This window comes from Tamandua tetradactyla, chromosome 7, assembly GCF_023851605.1.
Source record: "Tamandua tetradactyla isolate mTamTet1 chromosome 7, mTamTet1.pri, whole genome shotgun sequence".
NCBI lineage: Eukaryota > Metazoa > Chordata > Mammalia > Pilosa > Myrmecophagidae > Tamandua > Tamandua tetradactyla.
This window is the reverse complement of record NC_135333.1, coordinates 146,129,550-146,147,540: the sequence shown is the minus strand read 5'-3', so window position 1 is coordinate 146,147,540 and position 17,991 is coordinate 146,129,550. Positions and strand designations below refer to the sequence as shown.

General features: G+C 38.3%; 1 protein-coding gene across 1 annotated transcript in view; it reads left to right on the top strand.

Annotated features, from left to right (window-relative positions):
* E2F7 (E2F transcription factor 7) overlaps nt 1–16,927 on the top strand; it is a 38,922-nt gene extending 21,995 nt beyond the window's left edge. Inside the window, exons 8-13 of the mRNA XM_077111500.1 lie at nt 7,957–8,142; nt 8,594–8,666; nt 11,279–11,783; nt 12,862–13,117; nt 14,767–15,188; nt 16,400–16,927. Coding sequence (XP_076967615.1) covers nt 7,957–8,142; nt 8,594–8,666; nt 11,279–11,783; nt 12,862–13,117; nt 14,767–15,188; nt 16,400–16,570 — 1,613 coding nt within the window. The 3' untranslated portion in view covers nt 16,571–16,927. The remainder of the gene's footprint in view (nt 1–7,956; nt 8,143–8,593; nt 8,667–11,278; nt 11,784–12,861; nt 13,118–14,766; nt 15,189–16,399) is intronic.
* Nucleotides 16,928–17,991: the final 1,064 nt, after the last annotated feature.

Sequence of the window (17,991 nt, the reverse complement as noted above, 5' to 3'; positions counted from 1 at the left end):
AGATAGCTGGGGAAGTGAGTAAATGTAGAGAGGCCAAGGAATTCACCAGTGGAACAGCCACTGGGACAGCTCTATAAGCTGTCATGGCAGAGAGGACTTGGAACCAGTTCAGGGTATCATTGAGGACCACTTGTGTCAGAATGTCCTGGGATGCCTGGGTACATGCCATGGCCTGGGCCCTATCCTTGGCCAACTGAATCAGAGTCTTGGGGATAAGGGGCCAAGAGTCTAGATTTTTAACAAGCTTTTGGTATAATTCGTATGTACAATAAAACTTAATTTCTGAATTTTTGTTTTCCTGGATAAAAAATAAATTTAAACAGAAGCTCTAATGTGAATAAGCCATTAGGGCTAGAATCATCCCTAAGAAGCCATAGTTGTTGAAGCAACAAGATTGGATGGGGCCACTGACAGTTTGAATAGAGAAAAAAGAGGAAAGGCATAGAATAAAGGGCAGCATTTGGTAACACCAAGTCTTAAAGACAGGAAGGGAAGATAAGCTAGAAAATGAGATAGACAAAAACAGCCTAAAAGACGAGCCAGGAAAAGTGAAAAGGAGAAGGAATTAGTGGTGTACAATGTCAGAAAGCCTCCAAAAGGTAGAAGAGGATGAAGACAGAGAAAAAGAGGTTGGGTTTGCATTAAGAGCATCTCTAGTAACCTTTAGAGCAAGCTGTCTTGGTAGAAAGGTAAGAAGTGGAGTGGGGTTAAGACAGGAATGAAAAGACAATAAATGGAGACAACAGGATCTTTCCTGTAAGTCTTTACACAAAAAGGAAAGGTGTAGGTCAGAAGTAGAAAGATCAGGTAAAAAGAAGCAAACAGCCTTCATTCCTTCCAGTTTAGGAGACCTAATTTTGTTTGTTGTCAGAAGAGAAAAATCCCTTAAAAGGGGAAGTAAGTGAAAATGTTATTAAAAAAAAAAAAAAAACAACTATAAATTGTATGGAAGTCAGCACCACCACCCCCCCCTCCAAAATGGAACTAATACTAGATTGAGCCATTGTGCTAGGTGTTGTGCCTGGTGCATTGTTTACACTATTTAATTCCATCCTCACAAACTCTAGCTTGAGTCATAGGTACAATTATACTTTGTTCTACAGGTGAGAAGCCGGCTCACAAAGGTTAAGCACCTTTCCCAAGGTCTGGTTGAGGTACAAACCTACGTACATGAGGGATCACTAACTATATTTTTTGTATATAGCATAGTATCAAAATTTTCCTGGGAGAGAGAGGGAGGTAAAAAGATGGGTGGATAAAGAACAACAGTAAAGCTCTAAAATAACTATGCAGGGTGTGTTAGAGAGAAGTTAATCCACACTGAATATAGGCCTATAATTTGCCCAGGTCTGTGTAATTTGGAGTCTTTTAGGTCCACTCTAGAAGCTTAAAGCTGGAACAACAAGAAAGAAGTAAGGTTGAAGCAGATGCTGATTTAGGAGTTATTGGGACCTGCACCCAGTAGATACCAGCTATTGTCATTTCCCTCTTATTGTCATTCTTGGATCATCCTTTCCCATGGTTTCAACTAAAATACCAACAGTCCTAACATCTCCATCTTCAACCCTGACCTCTCCTCACTTCTGACACTGGCTTCCCTCTGTCTACTGTATATTTCTACCATGGTGCTTTTCAGGAACCTCAAACCAAACTTATTTGCTCTATTTGGTCCTATTTCCATTACTGACAACATCATCATCAATCCAGCAACCAAATAATGGAAGCTCAGGTCACCTTTGATTCCTTAACTCTCTCTCCTTCACCCCTTCATTAGCAATTCCTCACCATTAAACTTCATAAATGTCTCTTTCCTCCTTTTTCACCATCATTGTGCAGTTAATGCATAGGTGTTTTCTTCTTTGTAACAACTTTATCAAGGTATCATTGGCATACAGTAAATGGTACATAGATAAAGTTACAATTTGGTAAGCTGGAGCTTATGTATGCACCTGTGAGATAATCACCACAATTCAAGATTAAACATATCCATCACCCTGAAGTCTCCTCCTGCCCTTTTGTCATTCCTCACTTCTTCCCCTCCCCAGGCAAACACTGATCTGCTTTCTGTCACTCTAGATCAATTTGTACTTTCTACAATTTTTACTTGTAAGTCATGTAGTTACACATTCTTTTTATCAGGCTTCTTTCACTCAACATAATTATTTTGAGGTTGATTCATGTTTTAGCATATATCAATAGTTTATTCCTTTTTATTGCTGAGGAATATTCCATTGTCTTGATACATCACACTTTGTTTATCCATTCACCTGTTGATGGGTTTGGGGCTATTTGCTTTAATTTCTCTTGAGTAAATACATAGATGCCAAATGGCCACATTATGTGGGAAGTCTTTAAATTTTTGAGATACATACTGCTTTCCAAAGTGGTTGTAACTTTTTACATTTCCACCTGCAGTGTATATCTGTTCTAGTCTAACCACATCCTTGTCAAAACTTGGTGTGGTCAGTCTTTTAAATTTTAGCCCCTCTAAAAGATATATAATAATTTCTCATTGTGGTTTAAGTTGCATTTCCCTAATGATTTTGAGCTTCTTTTCATGTTTTTGTTTTACCTCTTCCCTGGTGAAGTGCCTGTTTAGACAGATCTTTTGCCCTTTATTTTTTTTTATAGTTGAGTTGTTTGCTTTCTTATTATTGAATTCTAAGAGTTCGTCTATATTACACATTCAAGTCCTTTATCAAAAATGTGACTTTCAGATATTTTCTCCCAATCCATGGCATATTTTTTCCTTCTTTATAAAGTCTGTTGAAAATCAAGAGGTCTTAGTTTTGAGAATGTCCAATTTTTCCATTTTTTTATTTTGTAGATCACACTTTTGGTGTTGTATCTAAGAAAACGTTGCCTAACCCAAGGTCACAAATATTTTCCCTTATGCGTTCTTCTAGAAGTTTTATATTTTTAGGTTTAATATTTAGGCTTATGATCCATTTCTCATGGGGTGTGAATATGGATCGATGTGTTTTCTTGTTGTCGTTTTTTTCATATGGATATCCAATTATGCCCACATCATTTGACTATCCTTTCTCCACTAAATTTCCTTTGCACCTTTATCAAAAATAAATTGACTGCATACATATATAGGATTACTGTTCATTGAGAGTCTGTTTGGTATGATTTGCATCTTAGAATGAGTGGGAAAGTAGTCCCTCCTTGTCAGTGTTCTGGAATAGCTATGTAGAATTAGTATTGTTTTAGTTTCCTAGGTGCCAAAGCAAATACCAACCAATGAGTTGACTTAAACAATAGGAACTTTTTGTCTGATGGTTTTGAGACTAGACGTCCATAATCAAGTTGTCACCAAGGTGATGCTTTGTCCTAGAACACTGGCATTTTGGGGCAGGCTGCCAGTGATCCTTGATCCTTGGCTTTTCTGTCACATGTATGTGCAACATACATGGTGGCCTCTCCTGACTTCTCCATTCTCTTCCACTTCCATTGGCATTCAGCCTTTGACTGCTCCCTCTTATTCTCTCTCTGTGACCTTCCCTCTAAGACTTTTGGTAATAGCATTAAAACCCATCCAGATTCAACTGGATCACACCTTAACTGAAGTAGCCTCATCAAAAGATCCCATTTACAAGAGTTCACACCCACAGGAATGGGGTAAAATTTAAGAACATGTTTTTCTGGGGTGCATAGCTCCAAACCACCACAGGTATTATTTCTTCCTTATATGCTTGGTAGGAATCACCAGTAAAGCAATCTGGGCCTAGAGGTTTTTTTGTGGGAAAGGTGTTACAAATTTTGTTTCTTTTATAACTATCAGGTTATCTTTCTTCTTGAGTAAGCTTTAGGAGTTTGTGTCCTTCAAGGAAATTGTCATTTCATTTAAGTCTGTTGGCATAAAGTTATTCATAATATTCTCTTAACATTTTAGTATATAGAGAATATTTAACAATGTCATTTTTTCATTCCTGATACCGGTAATTTGTAACTTTTCTTTTTTTCCTAATAAGTCTGACCAGAGGTTTATTGATTATATTAATCTCAAAGAACCTGTTTTTTATTTCATAGACTATTCTCTCTTATTTTTCTATTGTCTATTTCATTGATTTCTGCTCTGATCTTTATATTTCTTTCCTTCTACTTAGAATTCAATTTGCTCTGTTTTAGTTTCTTAAAGTAGAATCTGAGATCATTAATTTGCGAACTTTCTTTTTGTCATGTAGAGGCATTTACTGCTATTAATTTCCCTCTAAGTACTGTGTTAGCTGCATCCCACAAATTTTGATGTTTTCGTTGTCTTCCAATTCAAAACTATAATTTCCCATTTGATTTCTTCTTTAGTTAGATGTTTGCCATATAGTTTCCAAATATTGTGGGATTTTGCAGGTATTCTCTTACTGGTTTCAAATTTCATTCCATGTGATCAGCGAACTTTATTTTTCTTTGTATATTTTTCATGTATACTTTAAAAGAATAGGTGTTTTGGGCAGGCCACAATGGTTCAGCAGGCAGAGTTCTCACCTGCCATGCTGGAGACCTGGGTTCGATTCCTGGTGCCTGCCCATGCAAAAAAAAAAAAAATAGGTATTTTTCTTTTACTAGGTGCAACATTCTGTAAATGGCAACCAGATCATGTTAGTTGATAGTATTGTTCTAGTCTTCAGGACTGATTTTAAGCTTATTTTGTTCTATCAATTATTGATAGAGATGTTGAAATCTCTGATTATAATTGCACATTTATCTATGTCTTCTTGCAGTTCTAGCAAGCTCTGTCATTTGGTACGTAAACATTTAGGATCACTTTATATTCTTTAGGAATTGACTCTTTTATCATTTTAGCATTATGCTTTGCGCTGACATCTACTTTATCTGATATTAATTAGCCACTCCACCTTTCTTTTGGTTAGTTACCATATAATATATTATTCATCCTTTTACTTTTAAACTATCTGTATCTGTATTTTAAGTGGGTTTCTAGTAGGCAGCATGTACGTGAATCTCGCTGTTTTATCAAATCTGATCATTTCTGCCTTTTAATTTGGTTGTTTAGACCTCTCACATTTAATATGATTATTGATGTGTTTGGATTTAAATCTCTCATCTTGCTGGTTTTTTTCTATTTGTCCCATGTACTCTTTGTTCTTTTTCTTCTTTTTTTTCTTCTTTTGTATTTATTGAGTTTGTTATGCTTCTATTATATTTCCTTTGTTGGTTTATTACCTATAACTCTTTGTTGTGTTATTTTAATGGTGCTTTAGGGTTTATAGTATGAACCTGTAACTATCACAGCCTGCCTTCAAGTATATTATATTACGTATACTGTATAAGAATCTTACAAAAGCATATTTCCATTTCTGCCACCCAACCCTTGTGCAGTTATCAAAGACTTTACTTCCATATACATTATAAACCCCACAATGCATTATTAATTATTTCAGTTTTAAAACACAGATTAACTTTTAAAGAGATTTAGATTATAAGAAAAAATTTTGTATCTGTCCTTGCAGTTACAATTTCTGGTGCTCATCATTCCTTTTTGTAGATGCAGATTTCCAACTGGTATCACTTCTTTTCTGCTTGATAGACAGTCTCATTCCTTATAGTTCAGGTTTGCCAATGATGAATTCTTTCGGCTGGTCTAAGTCTGAATACACCTTTATTTCACCTTTGTTTTAGAAAGATATTTTTGCTGGGCAATGAATTCTAAATTGACAGGGTTTTGTTTTATTTTGTTTTGTTTTTCAGTACTTTAAAGAAATTGCTACACTCTGCTTTTAAGATTTTCTATATATGATTCATTTTCAGAAATTTGATTACGAGGTACATGGAGGTAATTTCCTTCATGTTTCTTGTACTTGGGTTTATTGAGCTTCTTAGATCTGTAGGTTTAATGGTTTCATCAGATTTTTTCTGTCCCCTCCTCTCTTGTCCTTCTAGGGCTCCACTTACACATATATTTGACCGTTTAAAGCCATTCCACTTCAGCTTCAGTCAAAAAACTGTTTTCAGTCTTTTTTTCTGTATTTTATTTTGGGTATTGCTATGTCTTCAAGTTTACAATTCTTTTCGATGATGTCTAATCTACCATTAATCCCATCTACTGTATTTTCTCTTCTCTGACATCGTACTTTTCAGCTTTAGAAGTTCAATTTGGGCCTGTATATTTTCATGTCTGTGTTTAACATGTTTAATCTTTCCTCTAGCTTCTTGGATATATGGAATACAATTATAACTTTTTTAATCCCTTGTCTACTAATTCTGTCATCTCTGTTATTTCTGGGTCAGTTTCTATTGGTTTTTCTCCTCCTTGTTGGTTAAATTTTCTTGCTTTTTTGTCTGTTGGTAATTTTTAATTGTATGCCAGACATACAATAATTATATGTTGTTAGGTGCTGGATATTTCTGTATTCCTAAAAATGTTCTTGAACTTTGTTTTGAGACACCGTGAAGTTACTTGGAATCAGTGGTCTTTTTGGATTTTGCTTTTAAGCTTTTGTGAGCAGGACCCTATCAGCATTTAGAGTCCATTTTCCCTGCTACTGAAGCAATCTCCTTTTCAGTACTCTAACCAAGGCCCTCCGAATTACCAAGGTTCTTCTGCTCTGGGTTTTGGAAATAGACACTACTCCCAACTGTGGATACTGTTGACTCTAATCCTTTTGAATGATTCTTCCTCTGGCCTCAGATAGTTTGCTCATGTGCAGTCATTACTTCTCTGTCTGCTCCAGGGGTACCTTCTACAGTTGTATGGCATTCTCTATCTATGTGGCTCTCTCTCCAGTCTTAGAAACTCTAACTGCCTTGGTCTTCCTGGATCCCCAAGTCTATGTCCTCACCTTAGTGAGACTTCTGGGCTCCTCCTAGGTCCACTTCCCTGCACTTCAGACTGAGAAAAACATTCTCCAGGCAGTTAGCTGGGGCAGTCATAGAGTTTATCTCATTGGATTTCCATCTCTCAAGGATCACTGTCCTTTCTTTCCTAATGCTCAGTGTTTGAAAGCCATTGCTTTATATATGTTGTCCAGTTTTTTGTTTCAAAAAGGAGGGCAAATGTGATCTCTTATTGCCTTGACCCATTTTCTTCTTTTCTTTCTTTAATTGCCGGTTTTCTAAAAGGAATATTTGCTGGGCTTTGTGACAGGAAAGCAAGCCCTAAAGTTGTTTTGTTTTGTTGGTTTTATTTTTTTAATTTTAAAGTTGCATTAACATGAAAGTGTATATTTTAGAAAATGTAAGTGTCATTGGGCCTTTCAGTTCTTTAAAATTTAAAATTGAAAATGTATGTGCACTGAGCTCAGAAAAAGAAGCACCAGTGGACAGGGTAGGAATAAATGTCAGGATATCAAAGTCAGCTGCCTGGCCATTCAGAGTTCTGTCCTGACGCCACAGAGGACCTTTTAAGCATAAAAATGTGCTTCCAAGGCTCAGCCTTCTATTACCCTCACTGTTCTGCAGCATTTCAACCATGAGGTTTCTGCTAACCTTAGTCCTTTGGTCAGTAACTGAGCCTCCTACTGTATAGGAAAAAAATGTCCAAATATAATAGAAGCTAGAGATTCTTATAGTCATGACCCTCGAGCTATGCTGTAAGAGGCTGATCTTAATCTTAAAAGTACATCTCAAAATATGCATGTGGCCTTGAACGTGGTCAGGTTGTCCTTTGAAACTCTGTCCAAATAGAGCATCTAAAATGTCAGGTACATTCTAATTTGGGTTGAAGAACACCTTGCTCCACTTTTGTTGCAGTTCAGATAATTTTAGAATATATATGTGGATTCAGTGTCACTTGATGGTCATTTACTAACGTATTTTTTTAATAGTGCATTAAGAGAAATTGGGATTTGAGACAAAGCTCATAAAATTTCTTACTTTTTGATTTATAGGGTGGCTCCATTACAATTATAGGCACAAAACCATTATCTTAAAAAGGCTAAAATTATCCTGTTTTATAGCTGTATAACAATGCTACCAATTCTCTCATTTATTTAGATGAAGAACTAGTGGACGTTTCTGCATCTGTCTTACCAGAATTCAAAAGAGAAACATATGCCCAGATTCAAGTCTGTACAAAACAGAGGCTGGCTCGGCATGGTTCCTTTAACACAGTTCAGGCTTCTGACAGGATCAAGAGAAAAGTGAATTCAGAACCCAGCAGCCCTTACAAAGAAGAACAAGGTATCTGCCCTTGCTTAATCCATGGGATCTGTCAGTTGCAATGTAATTATAGCCTTACCCATGTGCTGGCATTTTAAAATGAGCAGACTCTCTAAGCTCTGCTTATTTTTTCCAGAGGTCTGCATTTCACTTACCTCAGAGGAGCTGCCACAAATTTGAAATTGATCCTGGTCAGCTTTGAAGGTCTATTGGTCCACCATGGTTGACCTGTGTAATGAGTCTCAGAAATTCATCAGACTTACAAAGCAACACTTGTTCCTTTTTTCTCCTTTTTTCCTTGCTAATTCTTGTCAAGACCTGGATTCACCATCAACAGCTTCTTGAAATTTCTCTCTTGGAACAAATTCCCAAGTTGTGAAAATGTATTCTGCTGTATATAATAGGTGTGTGTATATATATATATATATATGTCTTTTGCTGTACCTGTTAATCCTCCATTTTCCTTTTTCAGTATCAGGTGGCTATTCCTTAGAAATTGGAAGTCTGGCAGCTGTCTATAGACAGAAAATAGAAGACAGTTCTCAGTAAGTAACCTTTAAAATTTCACTATGTATTCTTGTCTATTGCCAACTATTAACATTGACTAAATTGAAATGCCACCTATCAGAAAACAAAGTTTAGCATTCTTGCTAAATAGTCAGCCATGTGTTTATTAAGAATTTTTTAAATCTCCATTTTGTGCCCAATACTGCAATAAGTACCTTTGGGGACACAAATGTATGAAAAGTTTATGCCCCAAAGGTATATCACTACTAATGTGACACTGATAAATGATGTATTATCATTTGGCTAGCATAGTGGACTTTACACATTGTTCCATGAGTTTTACATATATTAACTCAATTAATCATAAAAAAATAAACCTTTGAGGTTAGAACTATTATCATCACTTTACAGAGGAAACTGAAATTCAGAGAGGTTAAGTAACTTACCAAGGTCACGTTGCTAATAAATGATAGAGTTGGGATTCCAACCCCAGCCATCTAACTCAAATTTGGAATTTGGTTTTGAAGGAAATCGTATATTTTCAGAGAAAGCAGAAGAAATGCTAGAGAGGAAGGGAGAGTTTTTAATGAGAGGGAAAGAAACAAGTTGTGAGGCAGGTTCAGAGAGTCAGAGACAATAGCCAGATTAGTTTAGCTGTGATGGATTGTCCAAATAGAACATTAAAAGGAAATGTCATTCCTAAGAAGAGCTCCAGGGGTTGTAGGTAAGCAGGTCAAGTTGACGAAAAGCTATGAAATCAGGTAGAAGAGTTTGGATGCATCAGTCAGGACCTATTGCAGAGTCACTAAAGATCCTTCTGGCTGCTTTAAGCGATGAAATTGGAAATAAAGAAGGTGTAGAGTTGAGCAGGTCACATAGCAGAAGACATTGGCAGTCATCCCAGTCTTCTGAGTGCAGCTCTGAGCTATGATGTCAGCTGGAGATGGAAACACATGGAAGTCAATCTGTGACAGTGAATCAGTAAGACTCGAAGCTGAAAGAAACATCTAAAATAAAGTCTGGGAGTGGATATGGGAAAATGACAGTGTAAGAAATCAGTCCCTCCACCAGAACAACTTAGTAATCAGGCAGGAACTATCTGAATCAACTATTTCAAAGCTCCAGCGTCCAGAACTCTGTACAGCATCGAGGTAAGAGCAGGAGGAAGATGCTGGTAAATTATGGAAAACACCCACAAATTGCTTTCTCCGTACAGCAGTTACGAATGCCCATCCCCACTCCTACAGCAGGCAGCTGTGGTATCCAGCCCCTGGCATAGCTTTCTGAAGCAGAAAGGGACATAAAAATCCACTTCTCCCCGAAGTGGGGTGGGCATGGGCTCATTGATCGTGGATCAGGGCTTTTAGTTAATGACTTTTAATTGGCAACTTTGGATTGCTGGGGGTTCCGTTGGGCATGGCCAACCCACTGAGACAAAGGCAGCAGAGGAGAGTTAAAGAAAAGACATGAAACCCCTCCTGAGGGCAGTTTGGGGCTGTAGATCACTCCCTTTGTGGGTTCCTGGCTTTATTTTGCTGGGAAACTCCTCTTTAGGTTTCCCACACATACACCTCTGCCCTGCCCCGCCCCATACCTGTGTGGGCATGTTGAGTTTCACAGAGCTTATAAAAGCTATTACTCATTCAGATCGGGCTAGTGGTTGCAGAGAAGTACCAGACCACGCCACTTTTCCCCAACAGCACAGTGGACATATGAGATTGTAGGCGAAATAGGGCTTGGTTTTCCATCAGAGAAGCCAAGAGAAATCCCTGTCCTTGAACCTTCGCTTTCTTAAAGGAATCTTAAAAGACATTTCCTCATCTGTTTCTAAAATATACACTAAGAATACATACATGTTTTTGAATATCTGACTTCACTGATCATCTCATATATCAATGGGACAAATTTTGAATGTGTGCTGCCTAGAAATTCTTTGTTGCTACTAACAAGAACGACTTAAAGAAAATTTTGTAAGCAGGTTTATCTCCACAATAACTGCCCACTTCATTTTTTTCATAGTGAATTTGAGACAAACTAGATTTATCCTTCTTTAAGTCAAAGTCTGCTCCAGTTTCTATTGTCCACGTAGGATCCTTCACAGTGGCCAAGAACTCAGGCTTTGCCATCAAACAGAGCTGGGTATAAGGCCCAGCTTTATTGCTCTGTGGGCTGTGTGACCACAGACAGGCTGTTTAACCTCTGAACTTTGGTTTCCTCACTAGAAAACTGGGGGGAAATGAAGGTGACTCTTATTATTGTATAAAATTATAATATTATGCTTATAATATCATGCTGATAAAAATAGACCTTATATGTCTGGTAAGGAATAAGTGCTTGATAATTGATAATTATCAACAATAGGTAGTAATTGATAACTGTTAGATGTGGAAGCCGGAGGGCTCAGTGTTAGCTCTAATCTGAGCTCCCCCGACAGCACTGCCCATACCATCCATAACCTTCCATCCGGTTTACACCTGGTCATCTACCTCTAGGATGAGCTAATGTGTGCTCAGGGAGTGTGTTTTAATATTAACCTGAGCAGTATTACCTCTCACTTGGTTTTGGTATGGTTCTCTTTAGAAAAGCAAGAATCAAGGGGTGGTAGAATGTGGAAACTTGATAGTACTCATTAGTTTTCTTTATATTACAGGAGTAAAGCCTTTGCTAGTAAGAGAATGAGCCCTCCATCAAGTAGCTTGGACTCTGTTGCTCCTTACCCTGGCCTTTCTGCTGACTCGGAATACTGTGCCAATCCTTTAGCCCACCAAGTATTTTCTGTTGCTCAAACGGATGGGCCGAATACATTCACCATGCAGAATGGTCTGAATGGACAAGCAGGCATCTCACTCACTTCTGCAGCCACTGACGGGGAGAGCCTGAAGCCTGCCCTCCTGGCCGGTCAGCCCATGGTGTACGTGCCGTCCACTTCGCTGTTCATGCTGTGTGGGAGCCTGCAGGAGGGGCCGCCCACAGGGTCAGGGGCAGAGAGAGACTGCATAAGTTCAGGAGTCCCAACGGCAGCAGAACTGTTGTCCACGCCCTTAGCTCAAAAGCGTGTCGGTAAGGAGAGGAAGCCTCGGGAGGAGGATGAGCCAGCCACTAAAAGACAAAGTAGGGAATACGAAGACGGCCCCTTATCCCTTGTCATGCCCAAGGTAAGGGATGCAGGTGGATGTATCTGGTGACATCTCATTAGCCCAGAAGCTTCTTCCTAATAAGATACACAAATGTTAACCTACTGCGCCTGGAATATGAGGAGAGTTCACATGTTACATGTATAGTTATGCACTGGACTGGCTCTTCTAAAAATCTTGCCATAAAGTAATACCATATGAAAAAATTGAGATTTTTTTTTAACTAAGTAATACTTTGTGTAAAATGCTGAAAATATAAAGAAGAAAAAGACTTGCCCATAATCCCACCACTCAGAGGTAGGCACTGCTTACATTTTTGTGTATTTCCTCCCAGCGTTTTTTCTATTTTTTTAAAACAAGTTGAAATCACCGAAATCATCTTAATAGGATGCAGCTGAGTTCTAAAGTCAGGCATTTGGGTGCTCAGTTGGCTCTTTTCATTGCTCAATAATCCCATTCCCCTAGCTGCAAAATGAGCAGAACAAAAACATGAGCTGTCCACACCTCCTGCTTTGAAGCTATTCAGAGGTTAATGAGATATAACCAGTAAAACTCTCTGAAAGCAGAAGCACTGTCATTACAACACTTCACAGCGGGTCAGCTAGGCACACTTCATGGAAGTCATTCCATTAATTAAGAACCTTTCTCCTCTATTCCTTTCTCTTGCCAGAATGAATTTTTCTAATTTTGTATATAGCCTGGGGTTGCAGAGCAGAAGTGAAGGACAAACTGGCATATGTCTTAGACAACCATGCCACGTCTGAGCCAGTTCTGCAGTTCAAAGGGTCCTAAAAGACTACAGCACCATCACCCTTCATGTGTTATCAGTTCGGAAATTATTTTACACAATAGGCAGTTTTCCATTATTGAAATCCCCATCATACTTAGGAAATGTAAGCCTACAGATAGCTTCATATGACTTGTCATTCATTTTCAGACGATACCTGTAAATATTACTCACACAACAGACACAAATTAATAGACACACAGCTCTGTTTTAATTTTCGTGTATGTGTTAACTATTTTGAGAAAGCTGTTATGAAGATTTACTACCTGCGTTTTAACTTGCTGTTCTGCTTCCTGGTTTGGTTGTGCTTAGAAACCCTCAGATGCTGCAGATACCGCCTCTCCCAGGATTACTGGCAACAGGAGGTCTGTGCTCCTTGAAGACATTCATATAAACGGCCAGCTCCTTGCTGCAAAGGAGGTTTCAGGAAAGGCTGCAGCAAACTGCTTTGTTTCTCCTGCGTGGGGAAATCCTTCAAAAAATACAGAAATTGAACAGCCTTCAAATGAAAGTGAAAACGCCAAAGAACGGCCTTTGCTGCAGTATCTTTACGTGCAGTCTCCAGCTGGTAAGGGATCTTATTGTGTACTAGAGTCCTTTGTGTAGTTGGATCATACATTGGATTTTTAACTTTTCTTCGGTGTCACTTATCCTAAGTGGTTTATTAAGGAGTGGCTGTCTCCAGCCTCCGAGTCATTTTACTCTTAGCCCCCTTGTTTTCTCTTTGTTTTCCCCTTAATTTCTCAAGATTGAGTGGTTCTCCTTCTTTAAATTGAAGGTAGAATACACCCTTACTTTTACCAACTTCAAGGGTAATGGGCACATAATTAGGAGAGGTGATTTTTTTAATGCATTAAACTTACTTGGTTTGTTTGTTGAAAAAGCACAATAAATTCAAAAGATGCTTCTATTTTTATAACAGCTGAATCTGACATTGGTTCATTATCATAATATGAACCTGTTGGCCATTATGGGTAAGTAGCCTTCTGAACTCCTGAGTATCAAGAAATCATTGTGGTCAAATATAAGCTCTGGCATAAGAGGGCTTGAGATTTAAAGCCCTCTGAACTTAGGACATGTTATTCAATCATTCTTCATTGGTAAAAGAGAAATAATAATAACACCTGCTTCATAAGTTTGCTGTGAAAATTTAATTTAATGATATGTCTGAAGTGTTTAGAATAGTGCTTGGTACATAGTAAGCATGCAATAAATGTTAGCTTTTGCTATTTTGAATTAAAACTCAATTACAATAGATACCTAAATTTGTAAGGTATGCAGGAAGCTACTCGTAATTTCAATATATATAATTGATTTTCTTCAGTTCCTTCTTGGTTTAAATATCACCAGAGCAGGTTAGGTATGTTTTTATATTATTCACTTACCTTTAAAAAAAGACATTATTTATTCCTTTACCAAATATGTTTATGTGCTTTCTCTAAACATGACTATGTGTGAACAAAACAATGATGAGCAAAAAATAGACTTGGGGCCCTTCCTGTGAAAATTATAGCCCCATACAGAGATATTTGACTTTTTCTGTTTTCTTGCATTTTGGTAAAGCTCACCATTCTGCCTCAGAATTTTACAAATGAATAGATTTAAATACATAGGCTTACAAAGGAAACATTGAAATAGTTATGAAAATAATTTTTAAATGATTTTTATAGTAACAGAAAGATCTGGCAGCAGGTCTAATCTATCTTAATTTGAAAGTTGTAATAAGCTTAACCGATACAGTGAGGTATCTATAATAATTGTGCTGTAGTTTGAACATAGCTGTGCTTTTTACTAGTGACAAAGAGAAAGTGCTGATAATACCTCTGTGATTTGTTGCCTGGGACCTTAATTGTAGGAAATACAAACTTTCAGAAGTTAATAAAAAATGAAAATATTGTTTTTTCCACCCAAGTTCATGTCTTCAATTTGGGTTTGCTGGAACTCACCTTAGGAACCTCTCAGAAGAGACTCAGGCATCAATTAAATAATCATACAAGTAAATGTGAAATTACAGCAGTGCCCACTAGCCTGACGGAATGAGGTGCAGCTTGGAGACAAATATAAGGGAATTTGACTTGGTCGAGTGGGAGACAGGTTTATCCTTCATTGATTTCTTGTGGACTGCCATTCGAAAGGACCAAGAAAGATGAGCGCTTGAATTGTTTAACTTGATATCTTCGTGTTGTGTTCATTATCACCTTGTTCTTCTCTTTTCAGGATTAAATGGTTTCAATGTGCTCTTACCTGGCAGTCAGACCCCTCATGTTGTGGGATCATCTTCAGGTCAACTGCCGTCCCTCGGTGTTCCTTGCATGGTCTTACCATCTCCGACACTGGGCCCTTTTCCTGTTCTCTATTCTCCCACAATGCCTGGGCCGGTTACTTCTGCTCCTGGAACTCTTCCTAACACAGGACCAGTGAATTTCAGCCTGCCTGGCCTTGGGGCAACGGCGCATCTTCTGATTGGCCCTACAGCTGTGGTTAATCCAAAGTCATCAACACTCTCCGCCAACGACCCTCAGCTTCAGGGCCAGCCCTCCCTTAACCTGAGTCCAGTGGTGTCAAGGTCCCACGGTGCCATCCAGCCTGAATCCCCCGTTTACCTGGGACATCCAGTCTCGTTAGTGAAATTGCAACAGGTGAGCTCTGAAGTCTCATCTCAGACACAAGAAAGCTATATCACTCTGTGATGGAGCATGCCTGAATTTAATTAGGCTTAATTAGAGTTATATGGTTGTCTGGCCAAGGCTGTAAGGCAGCCTCTGCCTGGCTGCCCTTACAGATTCACTGTTGTCTGCTGGTATTATAAAGTTCCAAGATATAAGGTATGAAGAACATTCAATGCTTTTTTAAAGAAAAGCCTATTTTTAAAATTGTCATTCTTTTTCTTAGAATTAGAGGAGACATATTTTCAGCATAGTTCAGATGGAATATTCAGAAGAATTTCTCCAAGGTTTCATTTCATGAAGTCCATAAGGGAAACCATTCTAAATTTTAATAATACAAATATAGAAATAATTGAGGGAAACAAAAGTCTTGATACTAAATCATAGCATCAAACTTTTTTTAAAATGCAGTATATGGAAGGAGGCAATGAATATATATATATGTGTGTGTATACATATATATATATACTTATAGAACATAAGACATAAATATGTAACATAAACTAATCAACTCACCCATAGAGTTATGTTGTGCCCAGAATTATTTTAGACATGTTATTCGGAGGCTCAAAAATGTGTTCATTTTTTGACAAGATAGTTATAATGTATTCTTTGATTTGTGCCAGGCATAGATCTAGGTAGTGAGGATATAACAGTAAACAGGATGAGGTCGTTGCCTTTTCAGGCATATTAAAGGGTAAATTTTTAACATAGTAGGATAAATATTAACAAATAAAAAGAGGCAGCACACATAGGCATTGCTGTTTACCCAGCATGCTGCTTTAAAGTGCCATACAAAGGTTAAATTGCTGAATTCTAAGAACCTAGTGAAGTCCATGCATTTATCATCCCCATTTTATGAATGAGGCAACCGAAGGATAGATCGGTTAAGTAATTTGCCCAAGGGCACAGTTATGGCAGAATCTAGGCCATGGCTCCAGGAGGCTACCTTGTAACCTCTGTGCTAGGTTCCTTTCTGCATGTCACCTCAACATGCTCATCTCTGATTGCGGTAAGTGCAGTGAAAGATAAATAGGATCAGTGAAATAGAAACATGCAAAGGGGGAAATATTTCACGGGGATCATAAGGACAACAGGAGAAAAGCCTGCCAGTTCAGAGTCTGAGAACAACTCGACTTTGCTGATTTTATTTATTTATTTATTTATTTATTTTATTTTTTTAGTCACCAGCCCCAGTGACTCCCAAGAGTATCCGAGGAACACCGGGTGAGACATTTTTCAAGACACCTGGCAGCCTTGGAGATGCGGTTACAAGGAGGAGAGACAGGAATCAGTCACGAAACACCAGCTCGGCCCAGAGAAGACTGGAAATACCCAGCAGCGGGGCCGACTAGCCTCACCCTCTGCCAGGTGGGAGTAGGATTAGGCCACCACGAAGTTCCCCGTTACAGGTGTCGCCCTAACGCCAAACAGAAAGCAGACTCCTAACCATTGGTGTCCTTCCTGTTTTTCATCCACTGGTTCTGTCGACTTCCCATCATCATGAATCCTCTATTTTTTCCTAAGAGTAATTATTATTCATTGTGCGTTTAATCCCAGTTAGAATTCAAACTCTGTGCGTGGTATCATGGGAAAGTACGGACTGGCTTTTGTGGTTTTGATTCAAGAATCATCATCTTGCTGGAAATGGATCTGGACAGGCTACTAGAGCCTTGTGGATTTTCTAAGGCGGGGGGGTGGGGTAGGGGTCGCTGCTAGCACTTAACTAGGGTAAGCATTCTAGACATGTATTCCACTCGTCCTGAGTAAATCTGTGGTGAAAGAAACTTCCTTTCTGCAGTTTAAAAAAGCTACTGCTTCCTTAGGCTTCCTCGGTGAAGCCAACTTCAGTTGTGAATCCTATGGTGTTATTTATTTTGTTCCTGGAATGGGATTTAGTGCAAAAAGTTTACAACTACAGCAAAACAGATTATTTTTCAGGGTATGACGACTTGAATGTTTATACTTTTTGTTCTCTATTTGCCCTGCACTTATCCTTCAACCTAGTAATAATGTAGATAAATGTATATACATGGTGAAATGGCAAGACCAAAATAACTGTGAAGAAATGACATACGTTGCTACAAGTGATCTGTGCAAACACTATCTGTGGGCCTGAGAACCAGGATGAACTCCAGCAGCCGAATAGCTGCTTCTCAAATAACCAGGTGAACAATGAAGTTTTACTGTTCATTCGTAAAAATCCTACAGTGTTCAGTTCCCTTCACTAAATGCCCCTGCATTTTTTATTTACATGGTAACTTCAGAGTAGTCGGGTATGGATGCCTTCTAACAATTGCTGTTTATAGAAGAAATCAGGATGCTAGAAAGTAATTATATGGAAAATTGGAACCTGGAGGGGACCTTGTGGTAGAGTTTTTAAAGAAGAGTAACAGTGTAGAAATTGACATAGGACGATAGCTGATTCTCTTGGTTTTCTTTGACTTGTTTTCTTCATCTTTGGAAGGGTAAGAGGGAAAATGGACATCTTATGTGCAGTATCCAAGGATACTCAAACCAGGTATATGGTACTTGTGACAAATAAGAGTGAGTGCAGGGGATCGGTTTTCTAGCATGAATGCAATTCTGGAAGCTGTTATGCAATATCCCTTCTTAAACTACATTATTTTAGGATCTCATTAAGTAGCCAAATTAGCTCTTTGTATTCTTAGATTTACTGATAATTTACCTCAAATCTGTCACTTCAGAGGAAATGGCTTCCTTCCCTCTTCTCTCCCTTCCTTCCTTCCTTCCTTCAATTTTTTTTTTTTTATTT